The sequence below is a fragment of the Tachypleus tridentatus genome, chromosome 7 (genome assembly GCF_004210375.1).
Source record: "Tachypleus tridentatus isolate NWPU-2018 chromosome 7, ASM421037v1, whole genome shotgun sequence".
Taxonomy (NCBI): domain Eukaryota; kingdom Metazoa; phylum Arthropoda; class Merostomata; order Xiphosura; family Limulidae; genus Tachypleus; species Tachypleus tridentatus.
In genome coordinates, this window is record NC_134831.1 from 195,656,890 (window position 1) to 195,679,803 (window position 22,914).

The 22,914-nt window shown below is 33.4% G+C and overlaps 1 protein-coding gene across 4 annotated transcripts; it reads right to left on the reverse strand.

The window, feature by feature from the left end:
* Positions 1-864: 864 nt before the first annotated feature.
* On the reverse strand, positions 865-22,061 carry LOC143257635 (popeye domain-containing protein 1-like). Of its 4 annotated transcripts, none has more exons than XM_076516669.1 (5): positions 21,847-22,061; positions 10,689-11,401; positions 9,051-9,159; positions 5,074-5,395; positions 865-2,918 (listed from the first exon to the last, which is right to left on the reverse strand). In XM_076516669.1, exons 2-5 carry the CDS (start codon positions 11,162-11,164, stop codon positions 2,713-2,715), a joined length of 1,113 nt encoding a protein of 370 aa, XP_076372784.1. In that variant the 5' UTR covers positions 11,165-11,401; positions 21,847-22,061; the 3' UTR covers positions 865-2,712. The 4 variants fall into 4 exon arrangements, with proteins under 4 accessions (XP_076372784.1, XP_076372787.1, XP_076372785.1 ...); XM_076516672.1 differs by having other exon boundaries at positions 21,864-22,054; XM_076516670.1 differs by lacking the exon at positions 21,847-22,061 and adding an exon at positions 17,541-17,786.
* Positions 22,062-22,914: the final 853 nt, after the last annotated feature.

A 22,914-nucleotide genomic window follows, 5' to 3' on the forward strand; every position in this document is an offset into this window, starting at 1 on the left:
TAAAGGGCATTCAAATTTCTGAATACATCTAGTGAAAAATAAAGATTAACATAAACACATAATTTAGTACGTTCTATTAAAACGATTTTGCGACCTCAAAACGTCGTTAAAGTCACTTTCTGTCGTATTCTTAATAACTGCCTTCTGTGCAATTTCCATTGTAAAAAGTTCTGTCGTAAGGCTCTTATTCCTCTTTACACGTTTTACATAATCTATCTAGTGTACGAGAACTACGGTATCCCAGAGCTCACCACAATGTCCAATCACAAGTATCCACGGGGATGCATATGATGACTTGACGTGAATCTGTTTGGAGTAGCATGGACAGAAGATATGAATGAAAGCCTTGGTAAGTCCATAACATGTTGGCCTCATTGTCAAACGTAAGTTCTTCTTGATTGTGTTAGGTACTGTTCCCTAGTCCACATGGACAGCTTATGCAACTGACATTCGTGTTCGTGTATTGTAACATGTTACTTTACTCACTATCATGAGAAATGGGTTGTTGCAAAAGATTATTTCCAGATGGCCTTGATACCCATATCTGAACCAGATTTATTTGTTTTTCAATGCGATTAAGTAGAAGCGGTATTCCCACAATGAAAATTTAAAATTGTCGATCTGAAAAAATCTTTACGATTTAAGTATGCAAATACTTTCCAAAAGTGATGAATTTTTCGTGTCGTCCAACTACTTACAAAACTCCAACCACTGCCAAAATGTATTTCTGATACATGTCATTCTACTGCAACTGCTTATATCGGCCATACTTGTCACGTGACTTGTTGAATGAAAAATTCAAAATTGTATAAGAATGACTAGTTACGTATAAAAAGACAAACAACAACAAAGAGAAGCGCACAGTTTGTTTAGGCACGTACAGATGTTTATTAGAGTAATTTAAAGGTATACATCTTTTCTAAGAGACTAACTTTAATAGCAAGAACAGCATTTTTAACTAACGGATTCGAGGGGAGAAAATTAAGTTAGAAGACTATCTTTACTATAGCGTCCCTTATTACAAAAAGTACTTACTTTTTAAACATTTTTTACCAGTCTTCTCTTGTGGTTCTAGAACAGAAATACTATATATATATATGCATGCGTGTATAGATAGGTGTTTGTAGTTAGATCTCTGTAGCCCTGAGAAGTGTCATTTCTAGGAATAGTAAAGCACTATGACTACTGCGAACCTAAGCTTTATGAACATCCGCTGTTGACAATATAGCAACTTCAGCTGACGTTGGAAATTATACTGTCTAAACGGTATATAAAAGAATCTGCTATTGACAATATATCGACTTCAGCTAATATTGGAAACTAGATTGTCTAAATAGGGGGAACTAAGTCACAGATTCAATTTAAATGATATCTACTACAGGGAGAGAGAATATACTAGTTTCAGGATATCTAGTGTTCTGTTAACCACCAAGGGAAAGGAATATACCAGTTTCAGGATATCTGGTGTTCTGTTAACCACCAAGGGAAAGGAATATACTAGTTTCAGGATATCTGGCGTTCTGTTAACCACCAAGGGAAAGGAATATACTAGTTTCAGGATATTTGGTGTTCTGTTAACCACTCAGGGAAAAGAATATACCAGTTTTAGGATATCAGGTTTTTTGTTCGCCACCAGGGGAAAGAAATATACCAATTTTGGGATTGCTAGTGTTCTGTTTACCACCAAAGGAAAAGGAATATGCCTGTTTTACTTATACAAATGTGAGACTTGAGCGTTATTGCTATGATGCTTTACAGTCTGTTAAAAATGGTAATTTGATTCATACGATCACATCAATTAGATTAAGTCGACTTTCTGTAACTCGGTTTTGCGCACAATGCATCATTTTATAAAAAAACAGTTGAGAAGACGCTGGAATAAAGTACGTCACCTTTGGTATAAGATCACTTAATCTGATGAATGAATCTCCTAAAACCTAAAAAAACACAAGAAAACACTACTGGCCATTAATTAGGAAAAAAAGTAATTTTGTTGTCACAAAAATAAACAGTTATTAGTTATGTAAGTTGAACTGAAAGGCACTATTTCTGCTTTGTCTTAAGAGCAACAAAGTGCAAACCATAGGATTTGGTCAAATGACTGTATAAACAGCCGGTCTTCTTTCCTGTTTGGCGAACAAGTGTGAAAAAATATACTACTTTATCCAACAGTATAAGGAAACGCTCAACAGGTAATAACATATCTTAATAGACATACAAACAAAAAATCTGAGTAATTTATGTATAAACAATTCGTCTAGTTTCATGGTATTCAACAGAACATGTAAGGGCAGATCTGTGAAAATGGAATAGATGAGAAATTTTTACTGCTAAGACAGAACAACTGATAAATGTGGTAAATAATGTTGTACTTGCGCATTTCGGACACGGGATATTAAATAGGACTTTTGTACAAAGAACTGGTATGTTAGTGAAGTGCTACTTAAACTGACAAAATGTAATGTCTAGTTAACTTAGGTTATTTTACTCAGGCGACTTAAATGCTGACTTCGGAACATTTTCATAAGCCTAATCTATCGACTATCCTGCAGTTGAGGATAAACAGTTTCTCTTTGCAAGTAATGAACATAAGTGTTAGGATATTGTTTCTAAAGAGAATGAGTTAATCGTACAAACTAGAAACTTTCCATGTTATTGTTTTTTTTTTTAATTTCAGGCGATGAAATCTAGGTTCGTTTCAAGGCAGTCTTATTAAACACATGTTTCAAAGGTTACATGAACCGGAATCTGGCAACTTGAAGATAAAGCAGATGACAGTGATGTCTTGTGAGTCGGGTGGAGGCAAACTGTTCTTGATTGTGTGGCATTCGTGTCCGGAGAAGGAAAGTTGAGATTAGGGTATGGTCCTGGGCCAGAGAGGTGTGGCATGCTCCGAGATAAGTGAAAAGGTGTGGAACCTATACAGAAATGGGTTATAAAACCAAATTTTATATGTGTATACACACATTTAAACACTACACGTTAAAAATATCAACCGGCAGATAGTGCTGTGAATCAAAAGATTTATATTCCAGTCTGTTTTATAATAAATTAGAAATATTTTGACTAGTTAGTTTCACACTAATAATCTATCAACAACAAAATATCGTGTTTAACTGTTAAAAAAAAAGAGAAAATTATAATTCTAAAGACAATGTCAGACAGAAGAGGGCACATCATTGTGTCAAAATTAGTATAAGACTGGTGTGATGGAATAGAGTTTCTTTCAAAAGTAGGCCTGGTATGGCTCGCGATGTGTGGGTTGCGGGTTTGAATCTCCGTTCCATCAAACATGCTCGCTCTTTAAGCCGTAGGGGCGCTATAATGTACAGTCAATTCCACTATTCGTTGGTAAAAGAGTAGCCTAAAAGTTGGCGGTGGGTTGTGATGTCTAGCTGCTTTCCCTCTAGTCTTTCATTGTTAAACTAGGGATGGCTAATGCAGATAACTCGCGTATAGCTTTGCGCGAAATTCAGAGCAAATCCCTTCAAAACTTATGCTTTTCTTTTTATATCTTTGTAATTTTAAGATGGCCAGCTCTCGAATCGGATAATAGAAGTATTCTGGTATAGCCCAAGCCTAGACACGTTAGTATAGTCCTTATTACAAAGGTCTATTCAACTAGGTGGTTTGACTAACATATACGAATTAAACAATGCTCATTCATGAAAAACCATGCACACTTTCAACTGATGTTAAGTAAAATATCTAAAGGGCGTTTCTACGCTGGTATAACTCTTCTTCTTCTCTTATTGGTGCAGTCGAAACATCACAATGGTTCTTTCGAGATGAGAGGAATCCATTGCACCTTTTTTCAATTACCAACTGCAAGCAAGAAACTATCGATATTAATAGCTCATGGAGTGAATTGTTTTCATCAGTCAGAGGTCGCGTTTATTTTGTACCAAATTCACAGTTCAAAGCTAAAGTAGTTAACACTGTTTGAAAGACATATTTTTCAAATAGAGATGCAACTGTTACAGAATAAAAACGATACATGCAACAGCGTCGATTGGTTTGTTTATTTTGAATTTCGCGCAAAGCTATACGAAGGCTATCTGCGCTAGACGTCCATAATTTAGCAGTATAAGACTAGAGTGAAGGCAGCTAGTCATCACCATCCACCGCCAACTCTTAGACTACTCTTTACCAACGAATAGTGGGATTGACCGTCACATTCTAATGTACACACGGCTGAAGGGGCGAGCATATTTGATGTGATGGGGATTCGAACTCTCGAGCCTCGGATTACGAGTCGAGTGCCTTAACCACCTGGTCATGCCGGGTCAACGACGTCGAAACGTTCAAGTACAAGGCAAGTTGTCCTTATCAACTAATAACAAGTTAACGAGTACAGTTTTGAATGTGACAAAGTCAAAAGTTAAAGGTTGTTTGTATCAACCAATAACAAACAAATAATAAAAATATTTGATAAATGTGAAATGATGTAGATAAGGTAGCGCCAAAATGAATATAAACAAGAATATTAGGATGATACAAATCTGGTTGCAAGTCAATGTATTCTACGAATATGTGTAAAAATTGAATATTATGTGTATTGATTTGTTTTCTACTCCTTCACTTCATCTATAATAATGAAAAGGCGTGTCTCTGTATGTGTGGGTAACTCCCACATCTCCAAGATGAAAGAACCTAAAGACCTGAAATGTTGCACCCATACTAAGTGGACCCTGAGGGCGTGTAGTTGGGTATTATTACTTACTTATATAAATGCGTACATGCATACTCAAGCGCATCTTTTTTACCGAAAAGGTAACTATTATGTCACACCCGGCCCAGCTAATAATGTTAAACGTAGCGCAGTAGTGCAAGGTTGGTTCAGTCATAATATATGGGAGCACAATGAACACAAAAATTGGAAGTCAGTACGAATCTTTGTCCACTATTTTAATGGAACAAATAAAAAGAAAAAGGAAAAAACTATCTTTAAAAAAGTTAAAATTAATGAAACAAAATAATTATTGTATGGAAAACAGTTTTTTAATTATTTGTATATCACTAGTTCTCTTTAAAGCACATTTAAGCTTTATAAGATACGTGTATTTATGGTACCTGTACTATCTGGTGGCACAGAGCTTCCAGGTCGTGATCGCCACAAAAGTGATCTCAAATGACCTTTAGTCCCCATGTGGACAACATCAGCACTCATACTTCTTGTGGTATGATGGCGCCACCAGTCGGGTATTGGGGATTTCTTCCTGAGGTTCCAGTCTGAATGATAGGCTTCGTTGAGCAAATAAAGTTTGTTGACGATATCTTTACCAATAAGATTATACATCAGACTACGAAGAAACATGTTATTATTGAGAGTAGCATCGAGTTTTCGACGTGACCAAAGAAGATAACGACTTGGTTCCACGGCAGATATAGAAACCTAGAGTGACAAAGAAACACCATTATAAATAATTACAATATTATTTTTTCCCAAAGTATCTGGAAGAGATAGCAGCTGATGTAGAAACTTAGAACAAGAAAGAAACGCCATTACAAGTAATCAGAACATAACAAATTATACTTTACCAGAGCATCTGCCATAAATGGTAGCAGAAGAACGAACCCAGAACAAAAAAGAAACACCATTACAAGAAATTAGAACAACATAAATTATACTTTACCAGAGTATCTGCCATAAATGGTAGCAGAAGAACGAACCCAGAACAAAAAAGAAACACCATTACAAGAAATTAGAACAACATAAATTATTCTTTACCAGAGTATCTGCCATAAATGGTAGCAGAAGAACGAACCCAGAACAAAAAAGAAACACCATTACAAGAAATTAGAACAACATAAATTATTCTTTACCAGAGTATCTGACAGAGTTGGTAGCAGTTGTAGAAACACAGAAAGCGAAAGAAACACCATTACAAGTATGATGATTAAAACACAACAAATTATTTACCAGAGTTCATTGAACCTTACGGAAATTTTTCCTGTAGTGTTAAACTTGTATGACATAAAAATTGCATTTCTTCAAATTTTGCTAACATTCTTCATATAGAAACACAGAGTCAGAAAGAAACATCATTACAAGTAATTAGAATGCAACACATTATTTTTTACCAAAGGATACATTAAAATATGTTACATTTATCTATCTAGATTATGACGTCATTTTTTAGAAAAGCCACCTGTACAGAATTTTGTACTTTTTGACAATTCATTAAAATGTGAAACTTATTTAAACTACTTCGCGCCTCCCTTTTCCATGCCGACGTTTTATGATTGCTAGGGAAATTATTCAAACTGAATTTGTTCTCTTAACGACGCTTAATGTACAAATGGAATAAACTGTTTGTTCAAGAACCTCTAATTTTATGCATAACTCCTTATTTTGGCCTACTGACCAGATGGGAGACAACCAGCCAGAAGCACCGATTCGTCTTGTTTTTGCATGGCATAATATAATTGACTATCACTTTTACACTGCATTCATGGCCAAAGGTGCAGAGTATATTCAGCGCGTAACTCCAAACCCTCTGATACACTGCCCGAGACGCTAATTACTTAAGTTGATGCAGTACAACTATATTCTGAAAGCACAAACAGAAATTTGGCCATACTTTTACCTAACATTTCCTATTTGATAAGTATTAATTTTTTTTTTACAAGAACAGTGACAAATAAACTCGTTTGTAGGAGATTTGTAGGTTAAAGAGTTAAAGCTATGATATATCATATTTTTTGACGTGTTAACCAGTGAAATAGTTTGAATTTTTGGTTTTGAAACCAAACATGTAAATATGCGAAAGCTTAAAGCTTCACCCTATTATTCCTGTAGCACAAGTAATATTGTATTGCCTGTTCATCATCATTTACTGCTGTTAGGGGACTTATTATGGTGGAATTATGTCGATAAAATTACATTGGAAATATTATCAGCCGTAATAATGTTTGATTTATTAAGACGATGCTTACCAGTACGTTCAGCTCAGAAAGTTTTGGTGTCAACATGCTTTTAACATCAGAATTCATAGGAACGTAGAAAATGAGCAGAACGTATATCTGACTTGTACGTTTTTTACACGTTCGATGGATGAACATGTTAAGCAGAGAGAAGTTCTATAGAAAACATGCATGTGCTACTCTGTGTTTACGCACGCACAAGAAACAGCTGCGACGTGTCAAATATCTGGAGAGCTTTCGCTTTTTACAATTTTTTTTGGCATAAAACACAAAAGCATCAGGTGAAACTGTCTCATTAGGAAGTTTACAATAACACCGAAAGTCACCAGATATTTATACAGACTATATCATTTTGCATCTGCATAGTTTTAGAGTTGTTGGACAGAGTATTTTTCTAAGTGTGTTCTCTTTTTGAATCTTCTCACTGCTGTGACGTTTCATTAATAAGGTTTCGTGTGGAGAATCATTTACCCACAACATATTTATAATATCACAACAAAGGAGTTTTAAAAGTGTGTTTGACGTCTTTCAGAATTTGTACTGGGAAGAGGATATATACATTTTGATAAAAATTTAGAAAAAAAAATGACCTTTATACTCCAGATATATGTAAACGATATTTTAAATTTTAATCAACGTTTCGTGTTTGCAAGAGTTAATGTATACAACTCAAGTGCTCTTAAGTATTTTTAATGGCGTTTCTTTTTTGTCCTGGATTTCTATATCTGACTCAATCTATAACAGATACTTTGGGCGAGAACAATTTATAGGGTATTAACTATTTTAACAGCGCGCTAAGTTGTGTAGATTAACCCTAATAAAGCCGTAAAGGCGAAACGTTGGTTTAAATCAATATATTTTCTTTTATATTTACCTAGAGTATATAGACCGATTTTTCTAAACTTTAAAGTTGTTGCGAGGACGTCTGTGTGACAAAATATTAGATTTTAAGTTTTTATGGAAACAGTGTAAGTAATGGAACAGACGAGACATGATATATTACATGTAACTTACCTCAAGTTATACGAAACAGTGACAGCAGTGAATCGGGGAACATATTAACCTACTAACATTCACGGATTATTTCTCTTCTTCAGTGAAATTACACGTTTTGGCAAGCAGAAGAGTCACCAGGTGCTTGAAAAATTCGGGGTTCAAGCCCCCTTTCCTAGCGTCTAGTGACACCTCTGTTGGCATGAAAAAAACATCCACAAATAAATTATCATGAAAAACAATTAATCTAACACGGTCACGTGATGTTCAAACGCTTAAAGTGCTTAAGTTAACAGTAATAAGTAAAGAATATAACATCAAACTATATGTGTAAAAACGGCTGGTTTGGGTTGAGAAATGTTTTTTTTATGTAGAGGAGCGAACAACGAAGGTCAAAACGTTGCTGTAATGTTTACAGTTGTTAGCATCCTAACTAACTCTTCTTTACAAAATATATTGCACGTTAAATCAGTTAAATGTATACAAACCACGCAGGAACATGAAATAGTTATTTCCGTTTAACGTGGCTTAAAAGTTAATCAATATATAACACGTGAAAACAATTTGTTTTGTTACAATAGTTGAATATTTTCAAGTAGACAAAATCATATTTATAATTAATTACTAACCAAGTATTTCTTCTTCCTTATATAATAGAACGTTTTTATTATCCATGTGACACTATATCCTAGTGAGTTAAATCATGATGTGCTGAAAACACGTAGGTCAAAAACATCTTGATAAACTGAAACAGAAACCCTTATAACCCGAAAGCGCTTTCGAAAAGGCTCGGGTTATAAGGGTTTCTATTTCAGTTTTATCTCGTGAGTTGAATAACAACCTGTACTAGTACATGTATCTAACAACTTTTTACTTTTCATGTAACACTATATCATAGTAAGTTAAATAATAACCTGTACAAGTCCCCATATCTAACAACTTTTTACTTTTCATGTAACACTCTATAATAGTAAGTTAAATAATAACCTGTACAAGTCCCCTTATCTGACACAATTTCTTACTTTCCATCTAACACTATATCCTTTTTACTCACTATTAATTACTATTTTTCTCAGTTAACGATAGTGCGAATTAACTACTTAGTTGTCACAAATATTTATTTACTTTACCTGGAAAAGTTTATCACTATCCACCGTGCAAGATTCCCATTCTGGAGAATCCAGGAATTCGTTTGGATGGATATAGTGGAGAAAAAGGTTTCCAAATGTAGCTTTCATCCTGCCAGGAAAATATTAACCTCACATAAGTTTAATATCGCACAGGATTATAACAAACGGTTTTTATATCTTAAACCTTGCGATAAAACTCTTTCATTAATATATATATACCCTTCATAGCAGAATTTTTGTTAACATTTTTATGTAATAAATAACATTTGTGTGGAATAATAATATTCCAATGGATTTTGAGAAAAATATTCCATTAGCACAGCATAAATATGGCTTAAGTGAAACTTAATAAAAACGTAGTTGTACTGGAGCTTTAGTTTTATTGAGTTTCAGCCCTTTATTTAGTTGAACCAAAACTATAACACCACTACAACTTAATAAAAATATAGTTCCGGTGCAACTCAACAAAGCTGTTGCTCAAGTATAACTCTGCAAAAAGATATAAAGAGGTGCACAAAAAAGTGTCCACCTTGAGAATGTTGTTAATTTGTTATATCTTTTATTGGATAACAGAAAATATGTAAAACTATATGCTTTTAGTGTGCACTAGACGAGACCTATTCAAATACAATCTTAAATCCTAATTTTAACACTGGTTTAGTAAATACCTGAACTTTTATGATTTTAGTTACATTTTATCATGAAAAGTGTTGTTTACCTACTGTAGTTTCTTAGACCTTCTCATTTCAATTAACCTACAATATATATATATATTTTGCTTTTAATTCAAATCTAACAGTTTGATATTGTACTGTGGCCACTTCGGGTATCAAAATCAGAATTTTTGTGTTATAAGTCCACAGATCATGGTTAGTTGGTCTTTGGTTTCAGAGACAGTTGCTACTCTTAAAGTTCTGTTCTCATGAATAAAATCAAGTGCTCTCTTCTTCGGCTTGTTTGTAGTTAAGCAGAAAGCTATATAATAGGTTTCAGAATCCGGTTTTTTAGCGTTATTAGCCTTTAGACTTACCGATGAGACATTGAGAGATTTCTTCTTCGGAATGGTACGTACGTCTCTTAAGTCTTCGTCTTTTAACAGTTTCTGTCCGTCGTACCAAACACGTTCGCCCATTCAGCCGTGAAGGCGTTATAATGTGACGATCAATCCTACTATTTGTTGATAAAAGAGTAATCCAAAAGTTGGCGGTGGGTAGTGATGACTAGCTGCCTTCCCTCTAGTCTTACACTACTAAATTAGGGGCGCAGATAGCCCTCGTGTAGCTTTGTGTGAAATTTGAAAAACAAAACAATATTGGTCTGTAAATGTTTTGGTTCCTGTGAAATAACCTGTAAATCGATAGTTGTGGTTTTGCTCTGGTCGGAAACTCTTGTAAACTAAATATGAAGTCCATGGCGTCATCCATGGCAACACACCACGCTTTAGCTTGCGTAACACGCATTTTTAAATTTTTTTATAAGGTTTGATTAACTCTCTGTGATATAATCTAATGTACATCACGTAATTTCTTGCACAGTCATGTGTAATACTGAATTTTTTTTAGAAACTTCATAAAACTACCTAGCGTTTTTGTGGGCTAAGATCATTAAACAAAGAGAAATAATAACAGATATACTTACTTTCCACTAAGCAACACACCCAATCTTTCGTCTGCTGCCGTAGTGCTCTCTATAGCATAATATTCCTCTGGGCTGATAGAAATTACTTCCGCTTCTGTTACTAATTCCATAAAACTGTTCTTGTCGACTTTTAGCGGAACAAAACTTTTGTTGAACAAATCTGTGAGTTCCGGTTGGATCCTGGGCGGTATGTTTAGGAACAGAAGAAACAGTGAGTGCACTATATTCGTGAACAGGAATGTGACGTTCCATGCGAAAATATCCGGGGCACATATGTCTACACCTGCCCATAATGTGACTAGGAGAAACCCGATTGTTAGAGTACTACGCATAAGTAAGACATTCATCTGTAATTTCGGTGGCACAAGGAAAGCTGCAGCAAAGCAAAGGTTAGCTAGCTGAAACAACCCGTGTCTGGCACCTTCCCATTCTTTACAATAATGCCCTCTGGTGGTGGTGTTTAAAGAGTTGTTCATTTCTAGTTTAGTTTAAGTGCATTATTGACGGGTTGATGTATAATATCTTCCCCATTCCTCGAAACAACGGTCTCTGGTGGAATGTTTAATAAGTTTTTAATTTCTAGTGCAGTTTAAGAGCATTATGGACGAGCTGATACCTAACAGTTTTGAGTTGTATCTCATTTACTTTTCCACCACCATCCATGATTTCATAGTAAGTGCCATAAAAACATTACTTTTGTTGGCGTTTTGGACCTGAAAGAAAACCCAAAGCGGACAAATATATATATATATGCATAGGTATACAAACATGTTCAGCTGATAGTCAGATTAAGGTGCAAGGTATCAGACGAATTTTACAAATTTGGATTTTTTTTTCTTAGACTTGTTTCTATTTCAACATGAACTATAAAAATTAACGATGAATGAAAAATATTAAAATTATATTTCTTTATTAGTCATATTACTTAAGAAGAGTAAAACGTTAGTAATCGCTACAAAAATTTACTGTAAAGACGTGAGTAACGTTTTTATCTCGTCACATCAAAGATGCTCGCCCTTTCAGCCATGGGGGCGTTATAATGTTACAGTCAATCCCACTATTCGTTGGTAAAAGAGTAGTCCAAAAGTTGGTGGTGACTAGCTGCCTTCCCTCTAGTCTTACACTGCTAAGTTAGGGACGGCTAGCGCAGATAGCCCTCGAGTAGCTTTGCGCGAAATTCAGAACAAACCAAACGCAAGGGCTGATTTTATTTTATCGACCCCTGTTACCAGAAACCGAACTTACACGAGCGATCATGTATAAAAAAAGCGCTACTGGGAATTTAACTGCACTTCACTCTCTTGATGAAAATTTAAAGATATTTTTATTTACTGGAAAGCGTATAACAAAGGAAAAGCAACCGACAGGCGCCTTTTCTTAAGTTTTCATATCACGCAACAAATTTTTCCTCTACAATATGAAAACCCAGCTACGTTTTTACCGCATTCAATAAAAAGCTAGTTAGGAAAATATCGCTTCAGTCTATATTATAAACTAAAATGAGTATAGAATTGGCGAAAATTACGTAATAGTAACCAAATTTTTATTATACACTAATCACCCGCCATTCCTTCTCCTTGCTGTGTGACTACAGAGTATGAAGTCATTTTACATTAAAAGATTCTTTGGTGTATTTAGAAATGAAAGTTTTATAGAAGCAAGACAAAATGTCTGTCTTCTAGCTCAAGACATTAAAATACAAAAAGCCATTGCATCGAGTAGAAATAATCTGATCTCTAATCACCTGTCATTGGTATGGTTCCTCATCGAGTACAGAATTCGTCTTGGTTTGAGCAGAAAATAACTTGGAAGAAGATTTCTAAGGTTAAAAGTGCCAAAAGGCTCTTAAATTATTATTGTGACGCGCAGTTGGCGTCGAACGTCTGTAAGTTAGAAGTGAACTCTATTGCGCAGGAGCTGTGTGAAGCAAGAGAGTTATTGTCATTTTGAGAGATGAACGTCCACGTGGATTAACGCTCCTCTCGACGATAAAGATAACAAATGGACAAGAAAGCTTCTTCGTACATAACGACATATCGAGATTGGTTATTATTTATAGACAATTTATATATAAGTTTCCTCTTGGATAATGTCGACAAACTAGTTCTGTTCTACGACTATTAACTGGATCTGTTCTTTATGCTCTACTGTAAGAGAGAGAGAAAGAAAGAGCAAAGCTGAACGAGCTAGAGTTGTCTTTGTGACCAGAAAATTAGATAGTCATTTATCTGAAAATGCTCTCATTCACTATGAATCTTAAGCGACAGCGATAACCAGTCGATGAGAGAAAACATAACAAGGTCAATACATTTCAAGAATGCTGACATTTGTTTTTCACAACTTTCATTCATCCCTTTTACGCTCCCCAGTGGCACAGCGGCATGTCTTTGGACTCACACCGCTAGAAACCGTGTTTCAATACCCGTGGTGGGTAGAGCTTAGATAGCCCATTGTGTAGCTTTGTGCTTAATTACAAATAAACAAACATTCTTTTGATTGCTCGTTTCTGTTACTAAAACCAATAAAATGTAAAATAAAAAATTCGTTGATTGTCTGTTTTCGCATCATTTTGTATTTCGTTTAGCGTCCATTTGAAATACGACTACAAATACATCTTTCTTTTCTGTTCCCGTAATGCTCTCGCATTTATTCGTGGTTATAAAATTGCTTAAGTTGCTGGAATATACGTATTTTTAAAGTGACTAGTGGGGCACCTGTACCATCGACAAAAGCTATGTTAATTCACGATTAATGAAAGGTTACCTTAGGACATGAAAAGTTGTTTCTTTATATATAATTAACAAAAACCAGAACACCCATAAAACAGCAAAACACAAAATGTGAAACCGTAATATGAATGTATCTCCTTATGGACCCAGCAAACCTTCATGCCACATTTGGTGAAGATCCATCAACGGAGGGGAAGTAGTGGTAAAAAAAGAAACAACCCGCATAAACATTGCAAAATTTAAAATTGAAAATTTGTGTGTATTTCCTCATGGACGTAATGAACCTCCATATCAATTTTGGTGAAGATCCATCCGTACCTGCGAAGTATTTACATGGACATACAACAGACAATACTATTATATTTATATAGATATCGTTAGTTGAGTAGATCTGCGTGTGATGTACTCATAACGACATATATGCAACCTGAGAATGGAGAAAAAACAAAGCTCTCCATGACAGGAAACGGAGACGAGACGAGAAAATCGTGACCCCTATTACAAGTCTACATGCATACAGGATAAATATTTCGCGAAGTTGGGGGTTTGCATATCGCATAATAAAAACGTTTTTCCGGTATCATTCAAGCAAGAGCTCCATTATAGTATGGTGTTTGTATAATAACAGGACGGAATCAGCCATGGTGAAGAAAATTACAAAGCAGGTTCGTACATTGGAAACAAAGAAAACAAAATTATTTTCTCGGTTAGCTTATTGTATAATTCAAAATGTACAGCAGTCTCCAACAGATACAACAAGCACTGTATTATCCTTAATACCGCTAAAGTTTGATTATAACAAATATATGTTTCTTTGTACTGAAAGTCGCTTCCTGTAAACAAAAATTTTCTGATATTTTGGTTGAAAAATGAGACAGGGATAAACAATTTAGGACTATTTTTCAGTACGTTTCTGCATGTCTAAGCGTAAAATGAAAGAAACGAAAGCTAGAAAATAAGTAGAGCATTCGTGGTGAGCCTAAATGACATATTTGAAAAGTTTCTTATCATTTTACAATGTGTTTCTCTGTGTAAGTGTCGTCGCGTAGATTACATTCTAGCATGGGCTATTGTGGCGCGAGGACCAACTCTCGTATCCGTAAAGAAATTGTGATATTCAATCATTGTTATTCAATGGATAACTCTTGACTTAGAAGCTTGACATATTGAGATTAAGTAATATGCGGCCAGTTAACTACTCCATGAGAAATGCATACAGTATTAGACATTATCTTCCAGAAATTCTGAAATATTCATCGAGGCTTTTCCTTTCACATCGAGGTAATAAAACGCTTGAGTAAAGATTTCGAGGAGCTTTGAAACTTTAGTGACAGGGACGTTTCTTTACAGAAACCAAATAACTATATGTAAGCCACATGTCTGAAGTATGAGGGAAAGTTTCAACTTCCTGTTTAGAGCAACTAAACTTGTCAAATATAAAATCACATGTCTGAGAAAATCTGATTACAGTAGATAAACTTGATAAATAGAAAGATACATGTCTGAAAATATTTGTTTACAGTAACTAATCTTGTTAAATATGTAGTCACATGTCTGAGAATATCTGATTACAGCAGATATACGTGATAAACAGAAAGACAGATGTCTGAAAATATTTGTTTACAGGAACTAAACTTGATAAATAGTAAGTCATGTGTCTGATAATATCTGATTACAGATATTAATGTACAGCTTGTTAATGGTACAGCCACGTGACTGATCTTTGAAGGAAACTTTGCAACTGGAAACAACTGTTTACAGCATATTAACTTGACAATTGTAAAGATGCGTATTTATACTTTTGTAAAACTCTGAGCCTCAAACATTTGTTAATAGCAATTAAAGTTAATAACTCTAATTCCACACGCCTGACTATTTAGTAAAGCTTTGAGTCTCTCAGAATTTTAAATAAGGGGAAAAAAAGAAAAACTTGCTACATAAGGTGAAGTATCGGGGAAAAAACGAAACGTGCTATATAAGGTGTCGTACTGGAAAAAAACCCCGCTACATAAGATGTTGTGCTACACAAAACGTACTATATATAAGATACCATAATGACAAAAAAACAACAACCCTGCCATACAAGGTATGGTATTGCATAAAACCTGCTATGTAAGGTGTCGTATTGGAGAAAACCTCAGTTCTTGGGATAGAAGTTTAGCACTTATTTGACTATATTAAAATTCATTTTTACTCTAGTGTCATTATTACATTACTGTTAATCCCATAGTATTAAATGTTATGCAATAAATTTAATAATCGTTTATTTTTTAATCCTTAAGAAAATAATAAAAGTTGAATTTTGATGTTACATATAAATACCAATGATATAATCGAGGGAAGATAGAAAATAGCAAACACTGTTCTTCAAATTAACTGGTCAATTGACTTTAAAAGAATATAGATAGTATATTTTAATCAAGTTTATTATTTAACCTGTCCAAAAAGAAACCTCTTAACAATATAGGTTTCATTCCCATCCATTGGAAGGTGTGTGTTTTCTTGTAGCAAAGTAACATTGAGCTATTTGCTGAGCCCACCGAGATGAATCGAACCCCTGATTTTAGCGTTGTAAATCCGGAGACATACCGCTGTACTAGCGGGGAGCGTTGTAAATCTAACTACTTATCACTCTCCACAGAGGGGGCGCCCTTCTAAGAGTTAACACAATTTAGAGGATACTAAATTCGTTGCTTATATACAGGTTAACTAGATTATGGATAAATTATGATTCGATAATGTCTAACTTAGACAAAACACTCTTGCTATGTGATTTACTTGTAACAAAGGTCCTTACATGTCACTGTATAACATCATACACCGATGTTATATACCACTAGGTGGTGATGTTATATATATATATATATTATTAACATTAAGTCTACATAGAATTAAAAATTAACTCGTTGTTTGGGATGGTTTCGGATGTAATACCAATAATATGTCAAAAGAATCGATTTGCTTTGGAGATTTAGGTTAGTTCTAAATCAACATATCACGATAAAATTGTAAAATACTACTCAGAATAAAAGATACATTACAGACAATTAAGACAATAAAAGAAATATCTTTAAAAAATCAAGCAGTACTATTAATTAAATTAACATTAAACAATATAATACAACTTGCTCACTAAGGTTTCCATAGGTATTGTCATGTCGTATTTAAAACAAGGATTTAAGCTGGGATGCTAAAACAAAAATTTCTAGGAATCACTATTTATAGCAAATATTTTCAGGATTCTTGCTATCTGGTGTGTTTACCACAACATTTTCTAGAATGTACTTGTAACAAACACAATCTTAGAGTAAAATAACTGGTACAAGCTTCAAATTTGAGCATAACACCAAATCTCTATTATGCAGAACAAAAAATGCTTTTAGACATTGAACAGATGTCATAATGACAAATAAAACCGTAAAGGTGACGTAATGTATTAAAATAATCTTAACTTTGGCTCTTAGTTTCAGAAACAATAAAAGAAAGCTAAACCCTGCTGTTATTGTTTTGCAAACAATATTGAGATAATTTTAAAATTTGCAGTTAATCTTTCACAAATAATTTTAACGAAAACTGAACTTGTAACTTCAGTGTTGCACAAACAATATTAAGGAAATCATAATTGTCGTTAATCTTTCACAAACATGGTGACACAAGAAATTTGATACTTTTATAATATCAGTTTAAACGTTAGAGAGGAGCAAATACAAGCGAATATATTACTTCTTGAATTATCTATGTGAATGTAACAAAATTAACTGATTAGATAATTCGTAGTGCAATACTTTTAGTAGCTTGGAACATAAAGTTTTTTTTACTATTCTGGTGTTTGAGAACGCTTAAAAGAGTACATTTTATATCTCTTAAGCTTATTGGCTCTCTCTGTGTGTGTATATATATATATATATATGTCTTAAGTTACAAATTTCATTGTTAAATAAAAAGAGAGAATAAAAGAGACCAGTCCTACAACACGATTAAAAATTTAAAAGTTTCCATAACAACCAATCAAAATTAGTGTTCTTAAATTAAGCCAAGACGAATTTTATGATAAAACAAAGTATGGCAATGAACAGTTTAATATATAAATCGTATCAACGGAAATAAGATTAGAAACAACTACCTTTCTAATGACAAAAAAGGTAATTATGAATAGTGAGCCCTCTTCTATTTATCGTTCTGTTGTCTCTCTATCTATTCCGCGTAACGTTTATGAAAGAAAGGAGATCCTTCCGCCCATGTCCATTTGTGACATTATAGTACTGTTTAACACTGTAACGAGTGAACGCTCTTTTCTGACACGGACTTTCACGAGTACTTTCTTCTATTAGAATTGTTCTGGTTTCATTGTTCGTAGAAGAGCTGTAGTTAGTTCATATATTTTGAGGCGCAGTTTTAAAGCTGGAATGTTTAGAACTTGCTCTTCGTGTCTAGAACTAGTCCGATCACCAAGAGTAACTGCAACTGGTGAGCTGAATAGTGATGCAAACATACTATTCATTCACCGCAAGTAACGCAAGGGAAAAATACTTAGAAATTTACACGTTTGAATTTTTGTGAAGTTTCTCGGAAGATTATTGAAGTTTTATAACAAACTTTCATTATTTCAAGGTCTATCTTTACTAACGCATAATTCTTGATATCTTAAAGTTAACAGGACAACGTTTTTTTATTCATTAACGTTTGTTTCTGGACGTCACGGCGTTAACGGCACAAAATTTAATTATTCCAAAAGATATCTTTATTAGCATGTGTTGCCTAGGATCACGGTGTTTCATAATATTAAGATATAACTTCATTAAAAGTGCTGCTTAGCATAACGATGTTAACAATATTTCATTATGACAAGTTGTACCTTCAGTAAAAATTTTGCCTGGCATAACAGATTTAACAATGTTCAATTATACCATACTGTACCTTTAGTAAAATTCTTGCCTGGCATCACGGTTTTAACAATATTTCATTATAACAACTTGTACCTTCAGTAAAAATGTTGTCTGGCATCCCAGTTATAACAATGTTTCACTATAGCAAGTTATATCTTCAGTAACAGTGCCGCCTAGCATCACAGTGTTAACAATATTTTATTATACTAAGCTATGCCTTCAGTTAAAATGTTGCTTACCATCACAGTGTTAACAATGTTTCATTATTCCAAGTAATACTTTTAATAAAAAATGTTGCTTAGCATCACAGTGTTAACAATGTTTCATTATACCAAGTTATACTTTTAGTAAGAATGTTGCCTAGCATCACAGCATTAACATTATTTCATTTTACCATGTTAATCTTCAGTTAAAATGTTGCTTACCATCACAGTGTTAACAATGTTTCATTATTCCAAGTAATACTTTTAATAAAAAATGTTGCTTAGCATCACAGTGTTAACAATGTTTCATTATACCAAGTTATACTTTTAGTAAGAATGTTGCCTAGCATCACAGCATTAACATTATTTCATTTTACCATGTTAATCTTCAGTTAAAATGTTGCTTAGCAACACAGTGTTAAAAATGTTTCATTATATCAAGTTATACTTTCAGCAAAAATCTTGCTAAATATCAGAGTATTAACAATGTTTCATTATATAAGTTTGTGCGAAATTCAAAAAACAAACAAACAATTATACAAGTTATGCATTTAGTAAATATGTTGGCTAGCATCACAGTGCTAATAATATTTTATTATACCAAATTATATTTTAGTAAAAATGTGGCTTAGCATCACAGTGTTAACAATGTTTCATAATACCAAGTTATACTTCTAGTAAAAATCTTGCCTAGCACCTCAGTGCCAGCAATTTTCATTATACAAAGTTATACTTTTAGTAAAAATGTTGCCTAGATTCACAGTTTTAACAATGTTTCATTATACCAAGTTATACTTTCAGTTAAAATGTTGCTTAACGTCAAAGTGTTAGCAATGTTACACTTTTAGTAAAAATCTTACCTATCATCTCAGTGTTAGCAATGTTTCGTTACACCAAGTTATACTTTTAGTAAAAATATTGCCTGGCATCACAGTTTTAACAATGTTTCAATATACTACGTTATACTTTCAATTAAAATGTTGCTTAGTATCGCAGTGTTAAAAATGTTTCATTATATCAAGTTATTGTATTAGTAAAAAATGTTGCCTAGCATCACAGTGGTAACAATATTTCATTATACTAAGTTATACTTTTAGTAAAAATGTTGCCTAGCATCACAACGTTAGCAATGTTTCATTATACCAAGTTATACATTTAGTATAAATGTTGCCTAGCATCACATTGTTAACAATATTTCATTATATCAGGTTACACTTTTAGTAAAAATTTTGCTTAGTAACACAGTGTTAACAATGTTCCGTTATACCAAATTATAATTTTAGTAAAAATATTGTCTAATATCATAGTGTGAACAATGTTTCATTATACCAAGTTATACTTTTAGTAAGAATGTTGGCTTACGTCACAGTGTTAACAATGTTTTATTATACTAAGTTATACCTTCAGTTAAAATATTGCTTAGTATCACAATATTAACAATCTTTCATTATTCCAAGTTATACTTTTACTAAAAATATTGCCTAGCCTCACAGTGGTAACAATGTTTCATTCTACCAAGTTATAATTTTACTAAAAATGTTTCCTAGCATCATAGTATAAACAATGTTTCACTATACTAAGTTGTACCATTAGGTAAATGTTGCTTAGCATCACATTGGTAACAATGTTTCATTGTATCAAGTCATAATTTTAGTAAAAATATTGCTTAGTATCGCAGTGTTAACAACGTTTCATTACACTACGTTTTACCTTCAGTGAAAATGCTGCTTAGTATCACAGTGTAACAATATTCCATTATATGAAGTTATACCTTGAGTGAAAATGCTGCTTAGTATCACAGTGTAACAATATTCCATTATATGAAGTTATACCTTGAGTTAAAATGCTGCTTAGTATCACAGTGTAACAATATTCCATTATATGAAGTTATACCTTGAGTTAAAATGCTGCTTATTATCGCAGTGTTAACATAGTATTATAAAACGTCTTTTCAAATCAGGTGCAATGCTGTTCTTAATGTTATTTTTATACGCATTCTTTGTAGTTCAAAGTACCGCAAATTTTATTATAATTCAGAACATTACACTATGATAACTAGAAACAAAACTGAAAACGATTTCATTTGTTGTTTCATTCTATCAATACGTAACACATGTAGAACCACACTTGGAGGTGTCTTTATATAGTCTTGATACCATTAGTACGTGCACTAAGTAGAACGATATCTATAGGTGTCTCAATTGACAGTTTCATTTTGTCGATGTGGAATGCTAGCTGGAAACAAATTTGAAAGATATTTCAAATGGCTTTTTCAATTGGCTGTTTCATTCTGTTGATAAGTAACACTACTGAGAATCGAGACCTGGGATATTTATATTGGATATTTCATACTGTTAGTATGTAACAATTGGTAGAGAAACCTGCTGATATGTAAGTCATCCTCCAATCAAATCTAGAAATGTTTCCATTGGTTCTTTTACTCCGTTTTTATGTAACGCATACTTTTTGTATCTCAGTAATCTCTTGTTACGAAATAACAAAACGAATCTTATTTTGTTTATAATGGGCACCTCATAATGCCCATAAAAATATATTATCGACTAATGAGAGGTGTTGAAGAAATAAACCGTGAAGTTTTCGGTTTTTTACGGAAATCGTGCTAGCAATTTAGTAAAATCTCAGATATAGATTTAAATCTTTTTCTGTGGTTTATTTCTCTAATACTGTTACAATATTTCACATTTAGTTCTAACTGTAATATGGAAGAAAGTTTGCCGAAGCTCTCGAGAGGAAACCACTTAAACCTAGTTTTCTAAGAAATGGTTTACAGTTTGTCATTACTACATTCAAATACTTTAATGTAACAAATCCACGGTTACGTTGAAAACATTGATGTTTTCAGAACAGCAAGTAAAAAGCAATTAAAATAAAAAGATAAATGATTTGTGGATTTATAATATTCTTTGGCTGTGAAAACCCCAAGTTTTGTTTTTAAAATAAATACTCCAGGGCACAATGCAAAAGATAATTATTAATATTCAAAAACACGAAGAAAAAGAAATGCTGTAGAATGTGAAATGCGTTTCTTTGATTTTTGAAACCCCATAAACTGAGATAATTTTACTCAAACATGCTTAAGGTTAATTCATTTGGTGAGTTCCATGGATCACCTAACGGCTGAAAATAGCATTACATTTAACACTAATACATTCTTATCTTAAAATACCTAAGGTTACGAATCCAGTCTCTAACTACTTGACTCTTAGCAAAAGCGAACAAAATATAAACGTTGAACACTTCTCAATTGTGTTATTTCTAAATAATCTAATATTTATTTATTTACAACTATTAACAGCAGCTTTAGGAAAGTTTTAAATACATTTTTCACACTTTTACCGTGCCCGCTCCAAAAACACCCATCCATCCGAGTACGGAGAAAAAAGTCCTGATTCACAGTTCTTAGCACCCTTTTTACAATATGAGTCTTAGTGACTCAGCTCCTAATGAGAAACTGGTATGTAAGTGTTTCTCACTAGGACAGTCGTCGCTTTCCGCCGGGGCAGGATAGCATTCCTGTCAGCGTGTCTGCGGGAAAGTATGAGAAAATGAAAGAATGGTTTAACACAGTATCTTGCGAACAGCTGAACCGAAATCGATGGTGATACTTAAAACGTGGGCGCGACTTATAAGAGTTTTCAGCGACAATGGGGTGACACAGTACGAGTATTTCTGACGCTATGTTTACTTAAATTACACGTACACATATAAACATGTTGACTATATTTTTATAAGACGTGTGTGTACCTGTGTGCGCATAGACGGCGATTTTGTATTAAACAAATAAATAAATGTACAGATAAATATATATAACTAGAGAAAGATTTTATCACTCACCCACACATGTCGATAAACTTCGAAATAGGCTAGAGTCTTCAATTTCTAACTGTGATGCTAGTGATTATAATAGCATGATATACATCATTAAATAAAATCAACATTAAACAACCTATTGTACACAGCCACCTGATTAATCTGTTTCCACCTGTCAAAAACGGTTTCAGGTGTCTCTTCCAACTGAAATTCTTTTGAGAATTCTGATTAAATCTTTTATCGCTAGGTTATAACAGAAAACTTTGTAAAGTATTTTTGAATAGTACGAAATTAAATAAGATTTTATTTTATGTTTTCATAACGTCACGAAGAACATATTTAACGAGGTAGTGGATCTTATAGAAGACTATATGACATCTTACAGATAACTATATGACATCTTATAGAAGAGTGTATGAAATCTTACAGATGACTATATGATATCTTACGGAGGTCTGTATTGCATACGACATGTTAGAAGATAGTGTGTGATATTTGTAAAAGTACTCTAAGATCTTGTTAAGGAAGGTTATATGATATTATCAAATAAGATTATACGATATGTTGGATAATAGTA

Excerpts from the sequence above, each read along its gene's own strand:
- LOC143257635 (XM_076516669.1), bottom strand. The coding sequence starts at position 11,164 with ATGAACAACTCTTTAAACACCACCACCAGAGGGCATTATTGTAAAGAA. Across the intron at positions 9,160-10,688 it reads GGTGTGTTGCTTAGTGGAAA|GATGAAAGCTACATTTGGAA; the intron begins GTAAGTATATCT and ends TTTTCCTGGCAG. Across the intron at positions 5,396-9,050 it reads ATAGTGATAAACTTTTCCAG|GTTTCTATATCTGCCGTGGA; the intron begins GTAAAGTAAATA and ends TTGTCACTCTAG.